Source organism: Mustela nivalis (assembly GCF_964662115.1).
Source record: "Mustela nivalis genome assembly, chromosome: 1".
NCBI classification, from domain to species: Eukaryota; Metazoa; Chordata; class Mammalia; order Carnivora; family Mustelidae; genus Mustela; species Mustela nivalis.
Genome location: NC_139020.1, coordinates 195,806,383 through 195,833,934, shown reverse-complemented (window position 1 = coordinate 195,833,934; position 27,552 = coordinate 195,806,383). Strand labels below are relative to the sequence as shown.

Below are 27,552 nucleotides of genomic sequence, written 5' to 3'. Positions count from 1 at the left end.
AGCATTACTGTGAAAACTCAGATTAACACTGGCACAGACAGATGAGCCCCAAGTCTGAATTCAGAGGCTGGGGCCTATAGAAATAGAGCAGACAGGACAGAAATAGACCCAGAATAGAAATCTTCCATTCTCTGCCCATGGGGAACACTAGAGAAAACATTGACAGTTTGTCATTCCTTAAAGAAGCAAGAGTTCTGTTTTCTGCTGGAGGTTTTAAGTCCAGGGCCTCCAGTGAACCCTGGTACCCTCCATCTTCTCCAGGTATTCATCATCAACCTGCTCAGAGACATCAAGTATTTCCACTTCCGGCCTGTAATGGACACATACATCCAGAAACACTTTGCTGGAGCCCTGGCATACAAGTAAGTTCCATTTGGCACCATTATTAGGACTTGGTTTGAATAGAAAGACAAGCTTTAAAAAATGTCAGTGACAACCACCATTCAGTCAGCTGACTTTTTTTTTTTTTACTTAATTTTTTTTCTAATTGTGGTAAAATACATAGAGTATAAAATAACTATTTTTAAGTGTAGAGCTCAGTGGCATTGAGTATGTTCACATTGTTGTACAGCCATGGCCACCATTCATCTCCAGAACTTTTTCAGCTTGCAAAACTGAAATTCTGTATCCAGTAAATATTAACTCCCATCACCCCTCCCCCTCCCGCTGCCCCTAGGCAACCACCGTTATACTTTCTGTCTCTGAGTGTGTTTGTTCTTGTGTCAATTGAATCATGTAATACTTGTCTATTTGTGTCTGGCTTAGTTCACGTACCATAATGTCTTCAGGGTTCATCCACATTGTAGCATGTGTCAGAATTTCCTTCCTTTTAAAGGCTGAATAATGTTCCATTATACATATATAGCACGTTTTGTTTACTGGTCGATGAATATGTGGGTTGCTCTTACCTTTTAGTCATTGTGAATAATGCTGCTATGAACATGGGGATACAAATATCTCTCTAAGACCCCGCTTTCTATTCTTCTTGACATATACCCAGAAGTGGGATTACTGGTTCATAAGGTAGTTCTATTTTTTTAAATTTTTTGAAGAACCACCATACTGTTTTCCACAGCAGCTGCACCATTTTACATTCCCACCAACAGTGTTCAAGGGCTCCAGTTTCTTCATGTCCTCAAGCCAAGACTTGTTATTTTCTGTTGTGTTTTTCTGGGAGGAGTGGGGGTTTTATAGTAATCATCCTTGATTGGTGTAAAGTGGTATCTCATTGTGGTTTTGATTTGCATTTCCCTAATTACTAATGATGCTGAGCATCTCTTCATGTATTTATTGACCATTTGTATATCTTCTTTGGAGAAAAATGTATTCAGGTCCTTTGCCCATTTTTTAAACAGGTTGTTTCATTTTTTATTGTTGAGCTCTAGGAATTCTTCATATAATCTAGATATTAACACCTTGTCAGATACACAATTTACAAATATTTTCTCCCATCATCTTTCTTTCTGTTGATTGTGTCTTTTGATGTACAGAAGTTTTCAGTTTTGATTAGTCCAGCATATCTATTTTTTCTTTTGTTTCCTGTGCTTTCAGTGACATGACATTCCAAGAAATCATTGCTAAATCCAGTGTCATAGAGCTTTTCCCTCATTTTTGTCTACAAGTTTAATTTATAGTTTTAGCTCTTACACTTATGTCTTTGATGCATTTTGAGTTCATTTTTGTTTATTGTGTAAAGTAAGAATCCAGCTTCATTCTTTTGAACATAGATATCTAGTTTTCCTAATATAATTGTTGAAAAGATTATCCTATCCCCATTGAATGGTCTTGGCACCCTTGTTGAAAATCATTTGACCATCTCTGTGAGGATTTATTTCTGGGCTCTGTTATTCTATTGATGTGTATGTCTGTCTTTATGCCAGTACCATGCTATTTTGGTTATTGTAGTTTTGTAGTAAGTTCTGAAATCAGGAAGTGTGTGTCCTCTTTTTTCTTTTTCGAGATTGCTTTGGCTATTTGGGGACCCTTGAGATTCCATATGAACTTCAGAATGAATTTTTCTATTTCTGCAAAAAATGTTGTTGGGATTTTGATAAGAGATTGCATTGAATCTGTAGATCACTTTGGGTAGTGTTGGCATCTTAATAGTTTTAGTCTTTCAATCAATGAACATGAGTGTTTTTCCACTTACTAATATCATCTTTAATTTCTCTCAGTAACGTTTTATAGTTTTCAAAGTATAAGTCTTAAGTCTTTCACCTCTTTGGTTGAGTTAGTCCTAAATATTTTATTCTTTTTTGATGCTACTACAAATGGATTTTTTTTCCTTGATTTCCTTTTTGAAGTACTCATTGTAAGTGTATGGAAATGCAAATGACTTTTGTGTCTTAATTTTATATCCTGCAATTTTGCTGCATAAATTTTGCATTTATTGGTTCTAAAAGGTTTTTTTGTGGAATCTTCAGTTTTTCTACAGGTAAGACCATGTCAGCTATAAACGAAGATAATTTTGTTTCTCCCTTTCCAGTTTGAATGCCTTTTACTGCTTTTTCTTGCCTAACTGTTCTTCCAGTACTATGTTGACTAGAAGTGGCAAAAGCAAGCCTTATTCCTAATCTTTCATGGTTGAATGTGGTCTTAGCTGTGGTCTTTGAGCTCTCATTTTAAACCATAGTTTACTACACAGGTGTCATACTTTTCCTTGTAAGAAATACCGGCAAAGCTACTAAAAGTTAGGCTTGCTTTTTCCATGAGAAACATGTGAATAGGTAAAGATAGTACCCACAAATAAATATCAAAGAAATAAAAAGTTGATAAAAAGATATAAATAGTTATTATGGAAAACCAAGGTTATCTGAAACTGTTAAAGCAATTTTAAAAAGTCATCACTTTCTTCTGTGGAATTAGCACAGTTTTTGGAAATACAAGTAAAACCCAAGGGTGATGAGGCTGTGGAGTCCCTGAAACTCTGGCGCTTTGATATAACTCCACGGAGCAGGCACCATGCTGTGGTTTAAGCATGTCATCATCTCATTAGTAGTCACAATAACTTCGAAGTGTACTGTTGTTTTCTCTGCATCTTAAATGAAGAAAATGGCACAGAGGCATCAAATTACTTGCCCAAGGACGCAGAGCTAGAAATTTGTAGGCCCCAGATATAAACCCCTGCTGTCTGACCAAGGCCTGTACTTGCCTTCTGTGCCCTGTTGCCACATGAGGAACAGGCCTTCTGATTTATCATCTCCCTTCACTCAGGTTTCTTGGTCCTGAGGAAATAAAATATATGAGATAAAGGTGAAGCAAGGAGGGGCACACTAGACTATATACCTTTATCTCTGTCTACTAGTTACTAGTTACTGTGGTCTATTCTGGAGATGCAGCAAGTTTAGACAAAACAATTATGTATGCAAAGTCCAGGACTTTGGGGAAACTTTCTTATAATTAAAGAAGAAATGTGTGTCAGGGAGAGTGAGAAAGAATGATTATAATTGCTCATTAAAATGCAGCAACTCTGTGAATGAGGTATGTTGTCTGAGTGAGGTATGTTGTCTGATCTCAGATGAACTGGAGATCCCACAGCTGTAATGGACCCATCGCTCCGTTCTGACTCATCAGCAGCATATTATTCCTGTGTGGCTAATTCTGGGCTGCAGAAATTTCAAGCGGCATTTCTTTTGAATTAAAGTGGGGGTTTCTGGAACTGTTCTCTTTCCCAGGGAGCTCATCCGCTGTTTGAAGTGGTACATGGACTGCTCAGCAGAACTGATTCGACAGGACCACATTCAGGAAGCCATGCGGGTAATGTACTGAGCTCACTATACACAAAGGGCCCACCCTGCAGCTGTTTGTCAGTAATGGCAATGGTTTATAGCATGCAGGACAAGTGTAGACATCCTAGGACACTGGCCTGCTTTTAGGAACACCTGGGACCACGTGAGTCCCTGTTCCTCACCTTGATTTTGCCCCAGAATATCTTTATGCCTAATAATGTTATCTTAAGGCCAGAAGGATGGATGGTGAGCATGGAGCTCCTGGCCGTCCTTCCTGTCTGGTTGTTGCCAACAGCATCCATCTCTGCTTCCAGTGGCCAAAGCATCATATCTCCTTCTAAACTAGTGTTGGTGACAGCAGTGATTAGAATTAAATAAGTCAAGCAGAGAGAGTCAGTTATCATATGGTTTCACTTATTTGCGGAGCATAAGAAATAACATGGAGGACATGGGGAGATGGAGAGGAGAAGGGAGTTGGGGGAAATTGGAAGGGGAGGTGAACCATGAGGGACTATGGACTCTGAAAAACAACCTGAGGGTTTTGAAGGGGTGGGGGTGGGAGGTTGGGGGAGCCAGGTGGTGGGTATTAAGGAGGGCACGCATTGCATGGAGCACTGGGTGTGGTGCAAAAACAATGAATACTGTTACGCTGGAAAGAAATTTAAAAATAAATAAATAAATGATTTTCTAAAAAGAATTAAGATCTTCCAACACTTTCCCTTGTTCAGTGGTTACTACACATTGTGTTCTTTTAGAACTGTTTTAAGTGGAAAGAGCTGAGTATAAATGCACTATATATGGATATATTGAAAAGAAGATAATCTTAAAACCTTAACCTTTGGAGGAACCCCGGGTCCTCCATGGCAGCACCCCTGCATGGACAGGTTCCACAATAAGGCAGCCTTTTGCATTTCTAGGCAGCTCCAGTTTTGGGGGAACCATCCTCATTGTGAGTTAACTTCACTTCTGGTAACTTCTTTTCATGGTACTGCTTCTACCATAGAGAATCATCTATGAGAGTGTTGATCCCTCTTTTGCTCGACAGTTCTCCAGATAGCTATTTAAAGAAAGCTGCCATATCCTCTGGAACTCACAAGTCCAAGCTTTCTCCCTTTCCACCCCTACATTTTCGTGTTCTTGAGTTACTTTTTTTAAAAAATTGTTCTTAAGCATGTCTTTCCTACCCTTTCCAGTTAGCAATAAAAGAAGAATGGCAACAAAGTTGTTCTGCTTTTTCTCTGTCCCCTTTTAATTTCACATCATCTGCTGCGAGTACTACTGGGCCTGTGCTTTTGCTGTTCTTGTCCACAGGGTAACAGGTGAGACAGTTGTTTCCCCAAGTATCATCAGACTGAAGGCAAAATCAAATCATGATTGTGTTCCCCTGCTTCTTCTATGTACATTCTGTAAAAATCAAAGCCCACAATTGTTATTTCTGTGCTCCTTCATATAATACATATCAACAAAGCAGTCAGCATCTATTGTGGGTGCTAGGATACAAAGATGAGTCGAGTAAGACAGGCCTCTCCTCTTGAAGAAAACTTCCCCAATGAAGCACACAGGAGCACAGGTGTAGAGCAGGATTCTGAGTGTGATGTGAGAGCAGGGCCTAGATTCTGTTCGTCTCTTAACCCAGTACCTGTTAGGTGTCTCATATGATATTTGAGAAGATAAAAGTTGAGTTAAATTGAAAGGGTTCTCTTTGAGTCTCAAAATGAGTTGCTCAGGATACTGGAGAAGCCATCACAGAAAAAGTTGTTTTCTCCTAAGAATCATTCATTCAGTCAGTCACTTGATGTTGCTTCATAGCTGCCATGGGTCCAACACTGTAGGAGCCACTGGGGACTCAGCAGGGGCCTAAGCAGAAAAGGCTAGGCCTTTACAACACTTCCATACAAGTTCTTTGGAAAGACAGGCAAACATATAACACGAATAAATATACAAAGTCAGTGAAAAAAAAAAAAAAAACTTTGATGAATACTATGAAGGGAATCAACAGGATCATGGGATAGACTGGCTGGAGAGGAAGTTTTACTTCAGATCAAGATTTTAGGGAAAACCTCTCTGATGAGGTGACCTCTGAGCTGAAATTAATGTTCAGAGCTGAGGGATAAGTACTCCAGACAGAGGAAACAGCATGTTTAAAAGCCTCATGGCAGGGGGAGGGGTGCCCGGGTGGCTCAGCCAGTTAAACTTCCAACTCTTGATTTCAGCTCGGGTCATGACCTCAGGGTTGTGAGATTGAGTCCCACATCAGGCTCTGCAATAGGCATCGCACCTGCTTAAGATTCTCTCTCCATCTGCTCTTCCCCTTCCTCTCTCTCCCTCTTTAAAAAAAAAAAAATCTAGGAAGCTTGAGTTTTCAAGCAACCAAAATAGTGTCTGATGTGACCAAAGCAGGGGATTTCAACTGTTGAATTGGATGGGAGGTGACAGAAAGAAAGAACTGAGGCTCTGAGGCTGTGGCTAGATCAGCTGGGTTGGTTACTTTGGGAGATGTACTTCAGGAAGATCAGGTTTGGGTGGAGAGAAGCAAGAGGTCCCTTTGAGGGAGTACTTTTCTGAGGTACTCTTATACTTATTCTCATCATTTCAGGCTTATTTGCTTGATATCTCATAATAATGCATTCAATAAGGTTTTGTCAGGTCATTTCCCCATCTTCATCAAATTTTATTTGATAAGTCCTCTTGACCACTATCCAATCTTCTTTTCATCCTTCACAGGATACACACGGTCCTGGCCTGGCAGCTCTCATTCTGGTGTGATAAGGTGTGGACCAGGAAACCCCCTATTCTTCTTTATTACTCTTAATTCGATACATCTTGCCCCCTATATCCCATCTCTTCCTTTCACTTTCGAAGTCATGGCCTTTCGAAGAAAGTTTGACCACTAAGGAAGATGAAAATAAAGAGTCCTTTGTTTTCTTACTTGGTTATTTTATTTGTTCCCTTGTGAATGGCCTGTAGAAGGTATCTTTGGTGGGTTTGAGGATGGCATTTGGCAAGGTATCCTAAAAAGATAGCACACTTTTCGCTACCTCAGGTCCCCCCAAGGAACCATGAAGAGGAAAGAGAAGGCACGATGGATCTTCTTAGTGATAGAAAGGTTGTAATAACTTGTAGGATCTCTTTGCCTTTCAAGTTTATGAACTTAAGTAGAACTGGACAGAGCAGATGCTTCACCCACAGTTATGTTTTCCATTGTCTCTGCACAGTGTTGGGAGGACCCTTGAATTTTGAACAAATTTCATAGGCTCCACCACTCATGACCAGGAAGTGCAAGCAATTTTGCTATCTGCTTCTGCCTTTCACTGTAAAAGTAGTAGATGTTTCAAGCCATTCAGTACATCTCTCCTGTTAGCTGTATCAAACTGAAAAAAAAACTGGTCATGAGGAAAACATTTTCCTTTTTAAAATTAGAGTATGTAATACAGATTTCAGACCAGGCATTAAAAGGCTAATAGAACAGAGGCTGTAACATTTATGCTGATGAAGGCACACACTGTGATTTTTTTCTACTGGTGCAAACCTTGAAAGATGCATTTTTCCAACCTAGCCATTCTACAATGCCAACTGAATTCTATATGGGCCACAAAACAAACCTTCTGATATATGCATATGTCATAAAAGGTAGCTTGAGAATTATTTCCTATTATAAATTTCAAGTAGCTGAACTCCGTTTGTTTCATCCTTGAATAAGTTTCTTCCCGGTGTCTCTGCCTTTCCAGTGTCTGGGAAATCTGTGGCATTTCTTTGATTGGAAAGCATAGGCTTGGATTTTCAGTCTGTTCTTTTAAAAAGATAATTACTGTGCTCGTAAGCATGGGCCAAGCGGCAGGAACTCCTCAGAATTAGATTCTGCTCCTAAAACATGTTATGGGAGCTTGATCTCCTACATTCATCAAAAATTATGTATGGAAGGTGCCATGTATTGAAGAAGATGAAGAGTGAATGTGTCAGGTCCCCTCGGGCTGTGCTGCTTGGGGCAAGTTTTCTCCAGACTTGACCCCAGCAAGAAGGCTGGCACCATGTCAGGGCCTAGCTGTATCTCAAAGGTGCAGAAGATTCCTTAAGGACTTTCCCTTCATGGAACAAATGTAAAAGAAGCTACATCATTGCTTTTGAAACCTCTTATTTCCAGACTTGAAAAAACAAATGCAAAGATACTAAATTTTCTTTTGATCCTGTATGTGCTTGAATTCAGCTACTCCCATAACAGTCTATGGTTCCTCATTTCCAGAATCACAAAAACAGTGGTGAATTAATTAGGTGATTGTCTCAGTAAGAAGACAGCTGCTGCTCAGTGACCATTTGGACTTTTGAGAAAAACTTAAAAAAAAAAAAAAAAGTGCTTGTCTCCACGGTTGAAATTTGCCCATCACCTGATTTTGGTAGAATTTACGGTTACATAGCCCTTTATTCCCTGCTGTGTGAGTTGTTGACTATCTTCAACACATCTCTATCCCTTTTGCTCCCACACCTCCAGGCCTTGGAGTACCTTTTCAAGTTTATTGTGCAATCCAGGATCCTGTATTCCCGAGCCACCTGCGGGATGGAAGAAGAACAGTTCCGGTCCAGCATCCAAGAACTTTTCCAGTCCATCCGGTTTGTGCTCAGTCTGGACAGCAGAAACTCAGAAACACTCCTTTTCACTCAGGTCTGTGAGCTGCAGGGAAGTTTTGCTGCTGGATTCTTGTCTGCCTTAGCAGGTGGTTTCTTTGTCCTCTGGCTTCTGGAGTTGAAGAAGCCCTGCCAAACTCCTGTGTGCTGGGTGAGGGGTGATTTGCAAGGAAATAACTAATGGAACACAATGCTACTTTTACTTCAAAGCCAGCTCTGCCCCAACTGCCAAATATAAAACAGCCCAGTGGCTTTATGGTGAAGAAGCACAACTTTATTCTCAGAAGCCCTCTTTAGGCCAAATTTATTTAGCTAAACCATGCTATTTGTCATTTATGAGCATCTTATTTAAAGGGGATATTCAGAATGTATAGAGAATTTTGTTTCCCAGTTACTGTGTTAATTTTTTAAAAACCTTAAAAAATAAGCCTTAGATGAATACTTATCCATTCCAGAAGTTAAGAATAAAATGGGCAGAAACAACTAGAAAACTTTGGTTAATAATTAAGATCAGGTTCTATTAGAAATATCAATGTGGGAAGAAAATTTGTTTCTTTATATTAAAAATGTCCAGTCAGTTAATCTGTTACCTTTTCCAGATAGCCTTACCCTAGAAAGGTTCAAGGATATTGTTTATTACCACAATCACAAGGGGGTTATTCTCTCTTATACATAAATGTCAGAATTTTCTCTAATAGATGTATTTCTTTGATTTTTTTTGAAGCCAGTTATTACTCAAAAGATCGCTCTCCCATCCATTCATTCAGTTGCTGCCAGGACTGTCATGAGTACAAATGTGTGTTTAAATATCTCCTTTAAAATTGGAATATTCCATTTTTTTTCTTTTCCACATGACCCTATGATGCCCTTGATGCCAACTGGCTTTAAGCCCCTTGGTCCAGAGAACAGGTGAACAACTGTGAGCTAGACTTTGTAAAAGAGGGAATTCCTCAAGGTTTCCAAGTGTCTCTATTTTTAAAAAGGGTCATTCCATGGTCTCCCTTCTGAAGTACCCCACACAGCTCATCTTCCTCCTCCCGCCCATCTGTTCCTGCCAACAAAGGCCCAGGACACCTACTCTTCCCCTCAGTATACAGAGATGAAGGGGCGCAGAGGTAGCTAGCAGAACAAGGCAGATATGCTTTCTGAGAACTTGGCAATGCCTTGTACTCAGTGGCATGTTCCTGTCACATCAGGAGAGCTCAGATCTAGTCAAGAGCAGACCTGCTTCTTTGGCGTCAGGCTCATGTTTTACGATTTTCAGATCTCTCAGCAAGTCCATGGTTCAGTCAGATTTTATGTCTTTGCTTCTGACCACTAGGAGATGTTCAGGTGCAGTTGTCCTTCTGTCCTGATGCATAAGTGTAGGAAATCTCAACATTTACGAGAATATTTACTCTTTGATGTGTATTATGAAAGACCTGCTTTTTCCCCTTTGTCTTTTATATCTAACTGCTTATGATTATATGTTCTTTTGCTGTTCTAATTTCTGCACCAAAAAAAATCTCTTTGATATTCCAGGGAGTTATAAATCTGTAGACAGAATTCATTTAAGTTCTGTCCTTGGGCCCGGCAAACTGCAGTATGACTGCCCGGCCCTGAACACAGACTGCAGTATGATAACAGATCTGTTTCCCATGGCATAAATTTTTACTCGCTCTAGGCCAGTGTCTACTGCCTAATGAAGCAGTCGAGGAAAATAGTCCACACTTCCCCCACCCCCTTTTCACTACATGCCACATGGGAGGAATGCACTCTCACCTTCTTGTCTCACAGTGACTCTCCATTCCCCTGTGTGAATTCTGGGTTAATTGTGTAAGAGGACTGAGAGGGAGGAAAGCCGCCTTCATGTTGCTACCAGGTAGACCCAAGAAAGGGAGGACCAGTATTTCTCAAAGACCAATGATGTGCTGGCCACTCTGCTGGAAATAAACTTCATGCATCTAATTTTTTTCATACCAATACCAGGAGACAAGTGATAACATCATCCTCATTTTATAGATGAGAAAACAGAGTATTAGGCAGTAACTCGCTGAAGGTTATATGACAGACAATTAGTAAAGCTGAGAGGTGTACTCATGTTTGTCTAATTCCACAGCCCGTTCTCTTTCTCCTATACTACCCCATCTCTGAAAGGCTCTGGAACTGTTATAAGATTGTCCTGAAGAAACCACTTCATGGGTCTACCAGAGCTGAGATCCATGAAGAGAAGTCTCCAAACACACACTTCCACCAGTTGCTGAATTCTCTGCCAATGTAACCACCGGTTCTCGAGAGCCCCTAGCTGACTAAACCCACACCTTCTCCATCCTTGTGGATTTACACTTGACACTGCCAAGCATCACAGAAGGACACGATTTACAAAGTCTTTAGATTTCATGGTTTCAAATAAATGTCTCTATCTTGGGAAAATGGTCCCATTCTCAGAGCTTGATTGCTGGCTACAGAGCTATGAGCGGAGCTCAGCTCATGCTGCTTGGTGGTGCTCAGTTCTCTCCGCTATATTTGATTCGAGCAGTCCCTGGCTTGAATTTGAGACCAAAATTAGAATGTTGAGAGTTTGATCATAGAGACAGACAAAAAATCTAAATCCATTTTATGAGCAAAACAGCTATGGCTATTAAGCCATATTGAGCTGATTTCTTTTTTTTTTTTTTATTCCCTTCTCTTGCCAGCAAATATATTGGCAAGTTATGAAAGCTTCAAGTGGCCTGGGCCCCAGCAAATATTCTTGTTTTAGTTTCCTTTTTGCTACTCTGTTCTATGCCCCAGGAGTGCAATAATGATGCGTGGAGTCAAAGGCCCAGGAGGAACCCCTATGAGGCTAGGGTGCTGCAGTGACTATTCAGCGTCTTGACTCCACATGATTGTCTGAGCATGTGAGATAGACACCTAACTGCACCCTAACCACGGGCTCACTTGCTTCTGCAGGCTGCACTCCTTAATTCCTTCCCAACTATCTTTGACGAGCTGCTGCAAATGTTCACCGTGCAGGAGGTGGCAGAGTTTGTAAGAGGGACTCTGGGGAGCATGCCCAGTACAGTGCACATTGGGCAGTCAATGGATGTGGTGAAGCTCCAGTCGATCGCCAGGACTGTGGATAGCCGCCTGTTTTCTTTCTCAGGTAAATCAAGTTGGGATGAGAGTCAGACTCACCTTTCTTCTTTTCTAGGGTAATTATCAAATGGTAATCAAAGGATCCATTTAACAGTGTTCAGGCAAGAAGCCTGTGGCCCTAAAAATGCAGAGGGTTTGGGAAACTATGTTAGATAATGCAGCCAAGATGGAAGCCTACTGCCTCACTCATGATTCATCCCTAGGAACCCACAGCCTGGGCCATGCCCATGCAGTGGCCTGCAGAGCAACCTGCAAACCCACAAGTCTAACCAGCAGCCAAGAGCAGGAACTGCCACACCCCCAGCAGGATGAGAAAGCAGAGGGAAAGGAGAGGGAACACAAGAGAAGGGTGCAGCCCAAAACGATAAGTGTAAGTCAAGGAAATAAGAGAGACCCTGAAAGGGGGCCCCGAAGACCCACTGTGTTTACTTTGTTCCTTGTCACACCAGTCAGATAGACTCCTTGCCTATCTCTGAAAGAGCCTCTAAGCATCAGTTAAGAGATGGACCATGAGCCCTCCACTCCCCAAGAGGTCAGGACAGCCTAGCAAATAATGAGCAGCCCAAACTACCTTTTTGGAAGAACTCTGTATTCATACCTGAAACCATATTCAGCATGATCAGCCTGGCAGGGGTGCCAGATATTCAATGGCCAAATGTTAAGATCAGTATGAGCCGTATCCTTTAAATAGAGTGTCATAATCATAGAATAAATTTCTAGGTCGCAGAAATAAATCTGAAATGCTAACAAAACAATTATTAGAATTTTTATAATTAGAATTTTGGGTAGTAAAATTTTTTGTTCTACATTTAAAGTATAAGAACAATGATCTCTCAACCAAGTACTACACACAATTGCAATGCTGAATAAATGTCCCCTTTAACTTAACTCTACCAGTGTAGGTTATGATTCATGGCAAAGCCACCACCAAGAAAGTCAGCTTTTCTCTACCAGTAAGTCCTTATAGTAAACACTTCTCTCTTCACCAGTTCCTGGGCTGGAGAATTTTATCCCAGGTTTGGATGCATTGGCACTGAGGCTACTGCGTATGTGCAGGCTTTGTGCACTGCTTAAAGAAGATGCTTTCAAATATATGGGGAGGGGGACAGCAGACTTCCCTCACTGACACCCTTTATTTCCGATGTTTTTGTATGTACCTGCTGCTTCCCATAATCACTTAAGAAAAACTGGATTTTTTTTTATCTTTTTTTAAAAGATTTTATTTATTTATTTGACACAGAGAGAGATCACAAGTAGGGAGAGGCAAGCAGAGAGAGAGGGGGAAGCAGAATCCCCGCCAAGCAGAGAGCCCAATGGGGAACTTGATCCCAGGACCCTGAGATCATGACCTGAGCTGAAGGCAGAGGCTTAACCCACTGAGCCACCCAGGCGCCCCAGAAAAACTGTTCTTAAACTTTATGTGGCAGTGGAGCTATGTAGCTGGGTTTTGAGAAGACAAGCCTCCACCCGATTTTCATTTGTATCTCTGCTTCATTGAATGCTTGAGTTGTAGCAGTTCCCTTGAAGTGAGATTTTTTACCAACGGTGTCTTTTAAGCAACACTTACATTCTCAGAGCGCATCAGTCTTGCCTTTTCTTTATCAGGTTCCAGTAACAAACTACTATTTTCTCTGCAGTAGTTATTTTATATATTTACATTATAAATACTGCTCTGTTAGTATTTTGGTCTGCCGATTGTATTATGAACTTCTCTTTTGTCTAATAAGCATAGAACAGCTGTCATTCCATTTTCTTTAAATACATTCTAGATATTTTACAAGACAGCCCCCAAATCTCTTATAAGTCATGTAATTTGTCTTTGGCTGAAAAAAAAAAATATTTCCCTTCTGAATTTCATCTGGAACACTTGACTATGGTCAAATAAATCCAAAGTGCCCTGGCTTGTTTGTGCTACTGGTAATCTGACTACATCATGCTGGCCAGGTAGGAGGGTACCTGCAGAGTCACACAGTCACTGACCACATAGGAGCACAGAGCACCAAAAACGTGTTCACACCTGTAGTTCACTTTGTCTTCTCATCACACCTGTGAAGGAAATGCAGAAAAGACCATTAGCATCTCATGGTACAGATGGGGAAAAGCAAGCCCATAGGAGGAATCAACCTACCTATGGGCCCTTTAGGTGAGTTAATTAAGGAATTTGAACCTGGATTCAGCCTTTCTGACTGAGTTCTAACAACAAAATTTTGTTCAGGTAACATTGAGGAGAAAAGTTAGGACAAGAAGGATTAGCTACTTATCAAAGGTTTGTGACAAGACAAAGTCCTGCTGTGTTGCCTTCACTGCTGCGGACAGGCCAAGCCTGTCCCCTAAGCCTGAGGGGAAAAGGAGGTAGGCCTGATGGCTGCCACCAAGTAAACGCTCGTGCCAGGTCCCTGGCCAGAGCATCATAAAGAGTGGCCAGTTATAATCCACATCAAGTCTACAGGTTCAGTCAGAGTAGTTCATAGAACTAGGTGTGTCATTTAAATGGGATTTTCACTGGAAGCTAAGCTTTTAATTTGGAATCTAGTCATTAAAGACATTTCATTTGGAATTAATGCCCTAAAGTTCATCCTGCACAAAATGCCATAGATACTAGGCTTAAAATAAGAAAGAAGGAAAGAGAGATGGAAGGATAATGCTGTGGGAAGTCTTATAATGTCTAGGAAGTGGGCTTTTCGGCCTTCCCCCATAAGGGAAGGAAGTGACCTCCAGCTAGGCACCAGGTTTGGCACCGGGTTCAGCCCCTCTTGCTTTGAGACCAGGGAAGTCCCACAGTGCCACTGGCTTCCGGAGGTAGCTCGTACTCCTCTGAAGGGCTTCTTCACCTTTGTGTTTTCTCCCTCAGAGTCCCGCCGCATCCTGCTTCCTGTGGTTCTCCATCATATTCACCTTCACCTGAGGCAGCAGAAAGAGCTGCTCATCTGCTCAGGGATTCTTGGCAGCATCTTCTCCATCGTCAAGACCAGCTCTCTGGTAGTGGCCCCACGCCCGCTTCAACCCGCCTCAGCTCTGCCCGTCTTGTATTGCTTTAGCCAGAGGCAGGCCAACAAAGATCACTTTGTACATTTCTCAGTCACAGAAGCTTTCATCAGTGACAGGAAGGTGCCCAAGTGAATGGAGGCCTGTGTATGCCCAGCAGGCTTCTCCACACAACACAGTTTTGCTATTTTAAAAAGTTGTGCTCCCATAAATCCATCTAGAATTGTACTTATCTCTAACACCAGAAAGCCCAATCCTGTGCTATGTTCTATTTCTATCAAAAGGTATTAATCCTGTGTTCTTGGGAGTGTTCTGAGGATACTCAGGCACGAGCACAGGGAGGCAGGCCCAGGCTGAGAGGCAGCTTGCTCGTTCAGACTTTTCTGTCAGCTCCCTGGCAGCTTGATTCCACCCATATGGCATTCCTATACCATGCCAGATGAGGTCAGGATGTACGAGAGATAATTGTTGCCCACAAGAGCTCTGAGCCTCATGGGATGGGAGAATCATACTTTAAAGATGAGGTTTCAACTAATAATGCTTTTGCCTACTTTCTTTCCTCTTTACTTTTTCTTTTAAAAAGGGATCTGTTGGCGGTGGGGGGCGGGGAGTGGGGAGGAAGGAAAGACACGTAACTGGCGTGAATAAGGGTAGGAATTTATTTTAATGATATTTATTTTATATAATAGAAGAAATGCATATTAGGGAAAATATATAAACTATAGGAAAGTGTAAAGAAAGAGATCAAGAATGAGTTTTTTATTACAATATCTTATTAAATTGAGATCACATTTCTGGAGAATAAAATTTCAGCCACATTTAAAATGAAGGCCAGTAGCGAGGTGATAAGTATGTATGAGGTTAGGCTATCTATGTAGAGCAGGAGAGATCCTGGGAAAAAAAAAATGTGGTTGGTTTGAGTAGGATGTAGGAACCAATAGCGTGCTCTGGTGTCCAGACTTAAAGTACCATCTGGCAACAGGGACCTCAGTTGGCAGAGTACTTGTGGTGGTTGTAGTGGCCCTGTTGTTTTCTCTTGGCTCCAGGCAAGTCTTGGCAGCTCTCTTCCCACCAGGCCTCAGAGGGGCAACACTAGACACATAAGGTCTATTAGGAACCCAAGGTCAGACTTGAGGTGGGAGGCTTATTGCTAAAGGAAGGAGAGAAATTGAAGAGGAAAATGAAGGGAAGGAGAAGAATGGAAACAGATTAAAAACCTGAAGGTCTGATTGTTTTTGTGGAGCTAGAGAGTTGGGTGCAATTAGTTGCTTACAACTAGTCAAGAGACATCCTAGGTAAGAGTGTTACAATCACTTCAGCAGATGAAAAGGAGGACTTTGGCCCCAGGAGCTGCTCAGATTTTTCATGTGGAATGGGGCGCAGTATGATGACCTGAATGTATGGGTTGGGGTGGAACTTAAGCTCCATGAGAGTAGAGTAGAGATACTATCTTTCTTGTTCACCTCTGTATACTCAGGTTCACAAACAGTGACTGGCACATGGCAAATGCTTAATGAGTAACGAATTGGTGGATGGATGGACAGATGGACATTTATACCAATAATAATATAAAGAGGCTAGAGAAGGGGTAATGAGACTCTCTGTGAGATAAATCAGGCTACAAGATTTGAGATTCAGGGTGAGAGGTCTGTAAAAGGATAGCACAGACTTCCTAGATTCACAGTGTGGTGGCTGAAAACAGAGCTGAGTGAGGAGGTAGACCCTGTTGTTTTTGTGAGGCTGCCCCAGATAGACGTTTGAGACCAGAGTCCTGCAGGTAGACCAGGGACCATGGGTAAGAATGCTTGAGGAGCTGAAAGTGAGATGCAGCCATGCTGAGCAGCAACTGGGCCAGCAAAGCTTGACCTCACCTAAGGAGAAAGCCCTGAGGAGAGAACCGTCCTCTTAAAGACTGAGATACTGGTTTGAGCATTAGCCATTGTGCCTCAGCAATAGTAAACATGCTACCACCACACCCTGTGGCGTGAATACTTTCCCATTTTCTCAGAGTGTTCGTCAGCAGCATTGTACTTTCTCCTGACTTTTCTAGGGAAACCAAAGAAAACATGTAACTCAGGACCCTCGCTTCTGCCCTGTACATTGTATTGAATCTACCTGAGGTTAGAACCATGGGTGTTAGGTGGTGCTGGGTTAGGCGAAGGCCCCAGCCACCACATACCAGGACAACAGAGGCAGGTCTGTACACCCCTCCCCTCAGAGCCCTTGTCTCGGGTTCCCTGACACTGCATGCCAGTGAGACCGGAGCTCAGTGTTAAGAAGCCAGTGAGAAGACCACTCCTGACGCAACTGGCTTAGTAAGTGCTGCCGGGGGCGTGACAGCCTGGCCTGGTGCTAACGGTGTGCTCTCTTGCTGCTCGATCTAGGAGGCAGATGTCATGGAGGAGGTAGAAATGATGGTGGAGAGCCTCTTGGATGTGCTCTTGCAGACTCTGCTCACCATCATGAGCAAATCGCATGCTCAGGAGGCGGTAAGAGGGCAGCGGTGCCCGCAGTGCACAGCCGAGATCACTGTTAGTAACTAACATTCAGGTTTTCTTGCTTTCTTGTCTAACCTGGGGCTCCTCCACACCAACCCCCACCTCCTCATTGCACCACCCTCATCTCCACCAGCCTTCCTGCATGGTTGTCGGCATGCTGCCCCCTTCCCCGCTCCCACCTGGTTCTCATGGCCACTCAGAAAGCTCTAGGTTCCTAGTCCCTGAAGTCTACCCTAGGGCAGCTGCAGGGAATGCTTTGTCTCCTCTTTTCCTGCACACTGTCTCTGTTGGCCACTGCCTTTATGCCAATTCATTTTCCATTATGTAGAATAAAGCAGAGACATAGTAACTTTTCCTTCAAGGAGCAGGCTCTCCTAAATGATGTGCTGCCCAACAGAATAATTTTCTTAGAATTTGATGGGGTCTACAGATTAGGTGTTTTTGTCCACAGTGTTTATCTCCAAATGTCTAGCATCAGGAAAACTGTGGTGAGGTAGACTTGCACTGGCATTACTGGACAATTAGAAGAGAAACAGCCCAGGGAAGCCTCTCAAGAGGGGCAGAGAGACAGCCGCCACTCCTCTACCCGGAGTGGACTTGCTAACCTGGATGCTAGAACTCAGTAAGCAGATTGCATGGAATCTTCCAGTTGGCAGATGGGAGGCTGCACTGACTTCTTTGAAGTAAATCCTCTGTGGGAGCAAGCCAAGCTCCATCAAGCTAGGGGGAGCAGGGAGAGCAGAGAACAGGCATGTGTTCTGAGGCACTGGGCTTAGAAGGAATGTTTGTTCCCTTGGGGGTGCCTACTGAGGGCACTCTCGCTGCAGGTGAAGACGTGCATACCCTCCTAGGTCCTGGTAACCTGACCCTCTCTCCAACAACCACACAGTGCTTGCCATGCGCCTAACCCTGCTCTGTGCACTTGACTAATACTCACTTAGCGATGCTAAATCACACAGATGTAATGAAGAAGGTAATAACTGCATAATTTACCAAGCACATCTTTATGAGCTGGACTTTTCCACTGAAAAGGCCTCATGTACATTCATTCCTCCAATCCTCATAACAGATATATAAATTATGGCTTATTGTGCCCATTTTCTGCATAAAACTGAGGTCATATACATGTATATGTTCTGCATACATGTGCCTAATGATTTATGTGTCTAGAAATGCTCTGAGAGATAAAAAACTATTATCAGATTTCCATGAGTTTAAAATCATCTGGCCGGCTGCTCCATGCCAAAAATTGCCATAAGATGGTAAAAAGTCTTTTGAAGTCCTTAAAACAAGATTTTCTTCCATGTTACCACAGCTGGAATTTGAAGAAATTTTAATGACTCATTTTTTAATCCTTAAATTTTTATGTATCTTAAAGCCCATAACTTACCTTCTCATAAAGATTAGTTTTGACTTCTTTGCTTTCCAGAAAATTACGTTGACCAGTCTCCATCCTCCTGTCCAGTAACCACATGTAAGCTCTGGGAGGGCCCAAGAAATCCTCACAGAAGAGCTGCTCCAACCCAGCACAATGGAAGAGCCCCAATTCTGCCCAGAAAATGCCAAGAACCCTGTTCTGAGGAACCCCTTTAGACTTCAGTATCCTGGCCTGGTAACTTATAGTGACAAAGGACTGTGTAGCCAGAAATTTCCTAGGAAAAAAAAACTAGGCTATCTGTCTTACTTTGCAGTACTTCTTTGTTACAGGTTAAGGTTTTCCATTAACCCCATGCTGCTAAGGTCTCATTAAAACTCCCAAGCCCTTCCGGCCTCCCTTAGCAGAAAAGAAAACTCATTCTCAGGGCCAGAGTTCTCATCTTCCCTTTCATGATCATTGGGGCCATCTCAGACCCTTCCTTCTCTCCTTGCCCTCTGTGGATTGGGGAAACCAAAGCCCATGTGATTAGCTATGCTGAGTGTTTTGTGGTTTGTTTTGTTTTGTTTTGTTTTGTTTTTTGGTTGGTCCCTAGGGTGAGTACGTGTCCTGCCTTCTCTCGCTGCTCCGCCAGATGTGTGACACCCACTACCAGCACCTCCTGGACAACTTCCAGAGCAAAGATGAACTCAAGGTGGGCAGCAAACCTACCTCAAAACTGACTTTTCACCCAGGACAAGAAGCATGCAGCTGAGATGAGCCTTTTCCCCACCAGGGGCTGAGTGCAAGTGACCAGTTCTGCCTAGGGTGAAGGGTTCACCAGCTCCACTTTACAGCTATGAGAGTATGGCTTCCAGAAGCTGAAAGCCAGCAGTGTTCTTATACAGACAGACCCCAGTAACACTGGCAGGTTTTCTCTGACTGATAGCAACCCTATGACCATGTGCCTCTATGGGAGGCTGCTCTAGGCCATAGTAATTGTCCACAAAAAAGAACTCTTCCCTTTCTGATGAACTCAATGACCACCTTATATTTTGCAAATCAGACTGCAATCAGACTTCTGTTTAATAACTGCAAATAAGACTTCACTGTTTAATAACTATAATTATAATTATGGTGATGACTTTTCTTCCTTAAAGTGTATTTTCTGCATGTGACCTGTAGAAAGCAGAAGTAAGCACTGCCCATTGGCTACCAGATTCTGCATCCAGACCCCCTGGGGCAGATAATGCAGAGAAATGGGCCCATGAGCCACATGACAGAAGAGCATTCCCAAGCTCCATGTGGTATTAGCTGCTGATGAATTGCTGGGGCGTGTGTCTTTGCCTTAGAATGTGCTACTCAGTTCATCCCTGGATAAATATACTATTGCAAATTTTAGTTGCATGCTCTGCCTCCATTCAGAACCAAGTCATTTGCATTTCATGGTAATGCTGTTTTTTATTTGTAATGACCTTTATTAATCGTATTGTATCAGTTAGTATTAGGTGTCACTTTCTCTTTTTTGAAGATTTTATTTATTTATTTGAGAGACAGAGAAATAGAGAGAGCATGAGAACAGAGAAAGGTCAGCAGGAGAAGCAGACTCCCCACGGAGCAGGGAGCCCAATGTGGGACTCAATCCTGAGACTCCAGGATTATGACCTGAGCCAAAGGCAGTTGCTTAACCAACTGAGCCACCCAGGTTCCCCTAGGTGTCACTTTCTAGTATCTGATCTTGCCTGCCTTTCCACAGGCATGGGTCTCTGCAGATTGTTGTCATTAACTCGTTGCAGTAAGGTCAGCCTATCTTCTTGGGGGCACGAGGGGGTAGATTGATAGCCCTTGAAGGGAACCAAAAGTTAGCCAGAGACCAAAGCAGTACTTGAGCTGGGGTGTAGAGCCTGAAAATTGAGGGTTGGCTGTTCTAGATAATTTTCATCTTTTGTGTGTCCTACTAACTGGTTCGTAGTCAGAAGCCCAGGCTGACATCATTCTCTTACTTTTTAATTAAAATTTTATTTTTATAACAGCAATATGTACACATTTTCTAATTTTAAATTTTTTATTCACTTATTGAAAGCCTGCTATGTGCAAGCACTATACCCAGAACTTTAAGGGTTTTTAAATTTTTAATTTCAGTGTAGTTAATATACCATGTATATATATACACAATCTTAAGAGCCAAAGCACATTACAAAGCTTATAATGTAAAATGGTGGTTTCCTGGTTCAACCTGACCCATGTCTGGTTTCTATTCCCCAAAAGCAGTCACTTTGAACTCTTCTGCTGTTCTTTAAGCTTCTATTGCCATTTTAAATTTTAACTGGTAGTTATTATCTATTTTCTTCTTCCCGTGGTGACTCTCCTCTCACATACACACACATCTTTCCTCTCATTCTTCCAATATAGTTCACATACATTTTTTTATTTTTTTTAATTTATTTTTTATTTATTTTCAGCGTAACAGTATTCATTATTTTTGCACCACACCCAGTGCTCCATGCAATCCGTGCCCTCTATAATACCCACCACCTGGTTCTCCCAACCTCCCACCCCCCGCCCCTTCAGACGTCTCAGATTGTTTTTCAGAGTCCATAGTCTCTCATGTTTCACCTCCCCTTGCAATTTCCCCCAACTCCCTTCTCCTCTCTAACTCCCCATGTCCCCCATGCTATTTGTTATGCTGTGAATAAGTGAAACCATATGATAACTGACTCTCTCTGATTGACTTACACATACATTTTTGTTTAAATCAGTAATGTACTCTTCTTTATTACTGCTAAGTAAGTACTATGGTGAGCCAACTGCTATGCTATTACACTTCCTTTCTTTTAAAACTTTTTTGTTTGTTCCTGGAATTATTTGCCTCTTTTGTTAATCACTTGTTTTTTGTTTTCTTTTGGTTTTCAAATCTGGCTAGGATTACCTACTCCCTCTCTGTAATAAACCTCTTCTTCCAGCTTTCTTCAAGGTCAAATCTGTCAGATACTGTCAGGTCACTTTTTTTTTTCCCCCTGGGAACTTGTCTTCTTTTTATTTGTTTCAGTCTCTAACTTTCATGTTAGAGACTTTTCTCCTATATGTAGAGACTTTTGGATGTCAGTCTGTGTCTAAAAGTAAGGTTCTCTGGTGCTAATGAGGGCTTGTCTTCAGCAGGCTTCCCTGTAGCTGACTGAAGGGGGTCTGTTTGGTCAGAATATCCTCTAATTCCTGTATCTACTGGTCTGCTCTCTAGGATTTGTCTATTTCCTGAGACAAGAATCCTTATCCCTTCCTAGGAATGGAGTAGCCCACCAATATTTTGGGAACCAAATAGCAAAAAGGGACTGGGAACCTCCCAGTTCAGCAGGTGAAATTTCTCTCAATGCCTGTTTTCATTTTGGCATCTCAGCCCTTAGCTGTTGAACCATGAGAGACTATGGACTCTTGAAAACAGATCCTCAGCGAATAACTGCTTGAGAGAGCAGTCCTCAGTCTTCTGACAGGATGGCATAAGCCTGGTCACCTAGGGACATGAGATGGCAGAAGAGATCTTAGGGAGTCTGTAAGTCAATCTTCCTGTTTTTAGCCTTCATATCCCAGTTCTACAGAAGTACCTGGTGATGCCTATAGTTTCTGAGATTCTTGCTTCCTGTTGCTGTTCCTTCCAAAGGCTCTTGGCTGTCATCTTTTTCAAGTATATTAAGTCAGTTACCACAAAAGCTTTCAAAATATATTCACCTCTTCTGATCACTGTGTTCTTATTTCCTGTTTCCTTTGTCTCTGTGGGCATATGTATTTTTTGACTGTCATTTTAGAGGATTTGAGCTGAAACAGACCTGAGGGAACATATGCAGTCCACCACACCAAATATAGAGTTCGTCACATTTTTTCTTTTTTTTATGGCAACATTATTGAGATGTAATTTGCATACCATAAAATTTACACTTTTAAAATGTACAATTCAGTGTCTCTGATTATATCCATCTTAAAGGATATCACAAAATAACAAGATCAAGTTAATAATTTATAACTTCCCACAAGGAAAAGCTGAAGACCAGATGGCTTAATTGGTGCATTGCACCAATTTTTTTTAAATGTTACTGAAAGATCTGCACACATGATACAGACCATCCTTATTTTGTTTTATTTATCTATTTTTAAGATTTTATTTATCTATTTGATAGAGATCACAAGTAGGCAGAGAGGCAGGCAGAGGCGGGGCGGGGGGGCGGGGGGAAGCAGGCTCCCTGTTGAGCAGAGAGCCTGATGTAGGGCTCAGTCCCAGGACCCTGAGATCACAACCCGAGCCAAAGGCAGAGGCTTAACGCACTGAGCCACTCAGGCACCCCAAATTTTTAAAGAAGAATTAATACCAATCCTTTACAAACTCATAAAAAATGGAAGAGCCAGGAATACTTCTCAACTAATTTTTTGAGGTCAGTATTACCCTGACATGAAAACCAAAGGCAGACATCACAAGAAAAGCCAACCGTAGACCAACATCCCTTATAAATAAAAGTGTAGAATTCTTTAACAGCATACTAACAAACTGAATCCAGGAACATACTAAAAGAAGTATATACCATGATCTCATGGGATTGATCCCAGAAATGCAAGGTTCCCTTAACATATGGTAATCAACATAATACACCATTAAATAGAATAAAGGACTAAAACAGAATCCACCAAACTTTCATGATAAAATCATTCAACAGACTAGAAATAGAAAGAAATTTCTTCAGACTTGATAAAGGGCAAAATATGAAAAAACCAAACTAACATCATACTTAGTAACAAAAGACTGAATGTTTTCCTCTTTAAGTCAGAAACAAGAGAAAGGCATCTGCTCTTACCACTTATATTAATTATATTGGAGGATCTAGCTGGAGCAATTGGGCACAAGTTTGGAAAAGAAGAAGTAAAACTCTCTCAATCCTCAGATGGCATGATTTTGTATCCAGAAAATCCCAAGACATCCATAAAAACACTATCAGAAGTAATAAATAAGTTCAGCAAAGTTGCAGGATACATAACTAATACACAAAAATCAATTCTATGTCTTAGCAATGAACAATTCAAAAATGAAATTAAGAGAATGTTTTCGGGGCACCTGGGTGGCTCAGTGGGTTAAAGCCTCTGCCTTCGGCTCAGGTCATGATCCCGGTATCCTGGGATTGAGTCCCGCATGGGGCTCTCTGCTCAGCGGGGAGCCTGCTTCCTCCTCTCTCTCTCTGCCTGCCTCTCTGGCTACTGGCAGATCTCTGTCTGTCAAATAAATAAATAAAATCTTTAAAAAAAAAAGAATGTTTCCATTTATAATAGTATAAAAACACATAAAAGAATTAGGAGAAGACATTAAAGCAGACCAAAATAAGTGGAAAGACACCCTATGTTCATAGATTGGAACACTTATATTATTAAGAGGATAGTACTTCACAAAGTGATCTACAAGTTTGATACAAGACCTTTCAAAATTTCAGCTGCCTTTTTGCAGATATTGACAATCGGATCAATAATTCACAAGGGAAAGAAAATGACTCAGAATAGCCAAACAATCTTGGAAAATTGGAGGATTCATAATCACCAGTTTCAAAACTTATAACAAAATAACAGTAATCAGAATAGGTTATTTGTGTAAAGATAGATATAAAGACCAATGGAATTGGATTTGGAGTCTAGAAATAAACCTTTCTATTTACAGTCAACTGAATTTCAATAACATTGTCAAGACAATACAGAGAGTAAAGAAGTCTTTCCAGCAAATGGTTCTGGACAACTTGATATTTAACCTCTACCTCATACCATATAAAAAAACCCAAGTGAAAAAAATTGTAGACCTAAATGTAAGAGCTAAACTATAAACCTCTTGGACATAAACAGGAGTATATCTTTATGTCCCTTGATTTAGCAGTGATTTCTTAGTTATGACACCAAAGCACAAGCAACAGAAGAAAAAATAGATGTTAGACTTCATCAAAATTAAAAACTTTTGTATTTGAACTGAATGGGAAGTCATCAGAGAGGGAGAAAAACCATGTGAGGGACTCTTAATTTTAGGAAAGAAACTGAGGGTGCTGGAGGAGAGGTCTGTAGGGGATGGGGTAATTGGGTGATGGGCATTAAGGAGGCACATGATGTGATGAGCACTGGGTGTTACATGCCACTGATAGATTACTGAAGACTACATCTGAAACTAATCATGTACTCTAGGTTGGATAATTTAAATTTTAAAAACTTCTATATTTCAAAGGATGCCAACAAGAAAGTGAAAGCCTACAAAATGGAAGAAAATATTGGCAAATCATATATCTAATAAAGGGCTTGTATGTAAAATACATAAATAACTCTTACAACTCAAGACTGAAAAGGTAACTCAATTTTTAAATGGGCAAAATATTTTAATAGACATTTCCCCAAAGAAGGTACATAAATAGCCAAAACACACGTGAAAAGATGTTCAATGTCATTAGTCAGTAGGAAAATGCAAATGAAAACCACAATAAGATACTACCTCACACTGGGGTGCCTGGGCGGCTCAGTGGGTAAAGCCTCTTGACTCTGGCTCAGGTCATGATCCCAGGGTCCTGGGATTGAGCCCCACATCGGGCTCTCTGCTCCACAGGAAGCCTGTTTCCTCTTCTCTCTCCTGCCTGCCTCTCTGCCTACTTGTGTTCTCTGTCTGTCAAATAAATAAATAAATAAATAATTTTGTTTAAAAAAGATACTACTTCACACTGAGAGTGGATATAATAAAAAAAGACAAATATTAGTACTAATTCTAGTTAAAATATTTGGTGGAATTCACTAGTGAAGCCATCTGGTGCTCCACTTTTCTTTGTTTGAAGGTTTTAAATTATTAATTTGATCCCTTTGCTTATGATAATTCTGTTCAGATTTTGTTTGATTTTAAATGAATTTTGGTTGTTTGTATCTTTCTTAGAGTTTGTCCATTTCATCTAAGTTATATAATTTGCTGGCATACATTTGTTTATAGTAGTCCCTTATAATCCTTTCTAGTTCTCTAACATTGGTAATGGCTTCTTTCATCCTTAATTTTAGAAATTGAGTCTTCTTTTTTTTTTTTCTTTTTTATTTTCTTAGTGTGGCAATTTTGTTGATATTTTCAAAGAACCAAATTTTGGTTTCATTTTTTCCTCTATTTTTCTATTCTCTGTTTCACTTATTATTCCCTTCCTTCTGCTTGCTTTATGTTTAGTTTGCCCTTCTTTCTCTAGTTTAAGGCACAAGGTAAGTTATTATTTGAGACCATTATCTTCTTAATATAGGCACTAGAGCTATAAGTTTTAGCTTCATCCCATAGGTTTTGATTTGATGTGTTTTAATTTTTTTTTTTTTTTTTTTTTTAATATAATTTTTTATTTTTTATAAACATATATTTTTATCCCCAGGGGTACAGGTCTGTGAATCACCAGGTTTACACACTTCACAGCACTCACCAAAACACATACCCTCCCCAATGTCCATAATATCACCCCCTTCTCCCAAACCCCCTCCCCCCAGCAACCCTCAGTTTGTTTTGTGAGATTAAGAGTCACTTATGGTTTGTCTCCCTCCCAATCCCATCTTCTTTCATTTATTCTTCTCGTACCCACTTAAGCCCTGTTTTAATTTTTATTCATCTCAAAGTATTCCTGTTTCACTTGTGCTTTCTTTTTTGACCCATTGGTTATTTGAGAGTGTAATGTTTAATTCACATATTTTTTACTTTCCCAAATTTTTTTAAAGATTTTATTTATTTATTTGACAGACAGAAATCACAAGTAGGCAGAGAGGCAGGCAGAGAGAGAAGGGGGAAGCAGGCTCCCCGCTGAGCAGAGCCCGATGTGGGGCTCGATCCCAGGATCCTGAGATCATGATCTGAGCTGAAGGTAGAGGCTTAAATCACTGAGCCACCCAGGTGCCCCTACTTTCCCAAATTTTGTTGTGTCATTCATTTCTAACTCACATAGAGGTTGGAGAACATGCTTTATATGATTTCAGTTCTTTTAAATATAGTGAGTCTTTCTTTATGGACTAACATATGATCTGTCCTAGAGAAGAAATGCATATATCCTTCCATGTGTATTCTGCTTATTGTTGGTTGGAGTGGTCTATAGTAATTCTTTTTTTTTTTAAGATTTTATTTATTTATTTGACAGAGATCACAAGCAGGCAGAGAGGCAGGCAGAGAGAGAGAGAGAGGAGGAAGCAGGCCCCCCGCTGAGCAGAGAGCCCGATTCGGGGCTCCATCCCAGGACTCTGAGATCATGACCTGAGCCGAAGGCAGCGGCTTAACCCACTGAGCCACCCAGGCGCCCCGGTCTATATTAATTCTTTCACACATATTGGCTCTTTTGTCATTATAAAATTTCCCTTTTTGGTCTCTAATGACAATTTTTGTTAAAACCTATGTGGTTTAATATTAACATAGACACACCAGTTCTATTTTGTGTATATACCCATTTTATTGTATATATTTCCTATCCTTTTACTTTTGAGGTATTTATGCCTTTGAATCTAAAGTACATATCTTGTAGACCATGTATAATTAGATTATGTTTATTTTTTATCCATTTCCCCATCTCTGCCTTTTGATTAGAATATTTAATTCATTTACATTTACTATAATTACAATAAGTTAGGATTTTACATTTACATTTTGCTATTTGTTTTATATCTGTCTTATATCTTCTCTGTTCCTCTGTTCCTCCATTTCTGGCTTCTTTTATGTTAAATATTTTTACTGTGTAATTTTAATTCCTTTTTTGTTTGTTTCAGTATATATTTTTTTTATTTGACAGACAGAGATCACAAGTAGGCAGAGAGGCAGGCAGAAAGAGAGGAGGAAGCAGGCTCCCTGCTGAGCAGAGAGCCTGATGCAGGGCTCTGATCAGAGAGCCTGATGCGGGGCTTGATCCCAGAACCCTGAGATCATGAGCCAAAGGCAGAGGCTTAACCCCCCACTGAGCCACCCAGGCACCTCTATTTTGGTATATTTTTAAAGCTATTTTCTTATTGGTTGCCCTGGGAATTTCAATTAACATCTTTCACTTTCATAGTATACAAAAACTTCACTCCAATAAAGCTCCAATCCTTTCTCCTTTTTTTGCTATTACTGTCATATAAATTACATATTTATGCATTATAATCTCATCAATGTAGTTTTATAATTATTGCTTTATGCAGTTGCTTTGTAAATCAAATAGGAAAAGAGCTACAAACTTAACATATATACTACCTTTTATATTCACCTTTATCTTCCTAG

General features: G+C 40.9%; 1 protein-coding gene across 9 annotated transcripts in view; it reads left to right on the top strand.

The window, feature by feature from the left end:
* The window catches only part of DOCK3 (dedicator of cytokinesis 3), a 568,909-nt gene that overhangs the window by 482,014 nt on the left and 59,343 nt on the right, over positions 1–27,552 (top strand). For 7 of the 9 annotated variants that reach the window (XM_082702073.1, XM_082702078.1, XM_082702075.1 and 4 more), the window contains exons 21-27: positions 262–362; positions 3,675–3,756; positions 8,215–8,385; positions 11,280–11,472; positions 14,317–14,444; positions 16,835–16,981; positions 18,919–19,017. In XM_082702073.1, the coding sequence (XP_082558199.1) occupies positions 262–362; positions 3,675–3,756; positions 8,215–8,385; positions 11,280–11,472; positions 14,317–14,444; positions 16,835–16,981; positions 18,919–19,017 (921 nt within the window). The remainder of the gene's footprint in view (positions 1–261; positions 363–3,674; positions 3,757–8,214; positions 8,386–11,279; positions 11,473–14,316; positions 14,445–16,834; positions 16,982–18,918; positions 19,018–27,552) is intronic. The other 2 variants (XM_082702076.1, XM_082702074.1) reach the window with 1 other exon arrangement.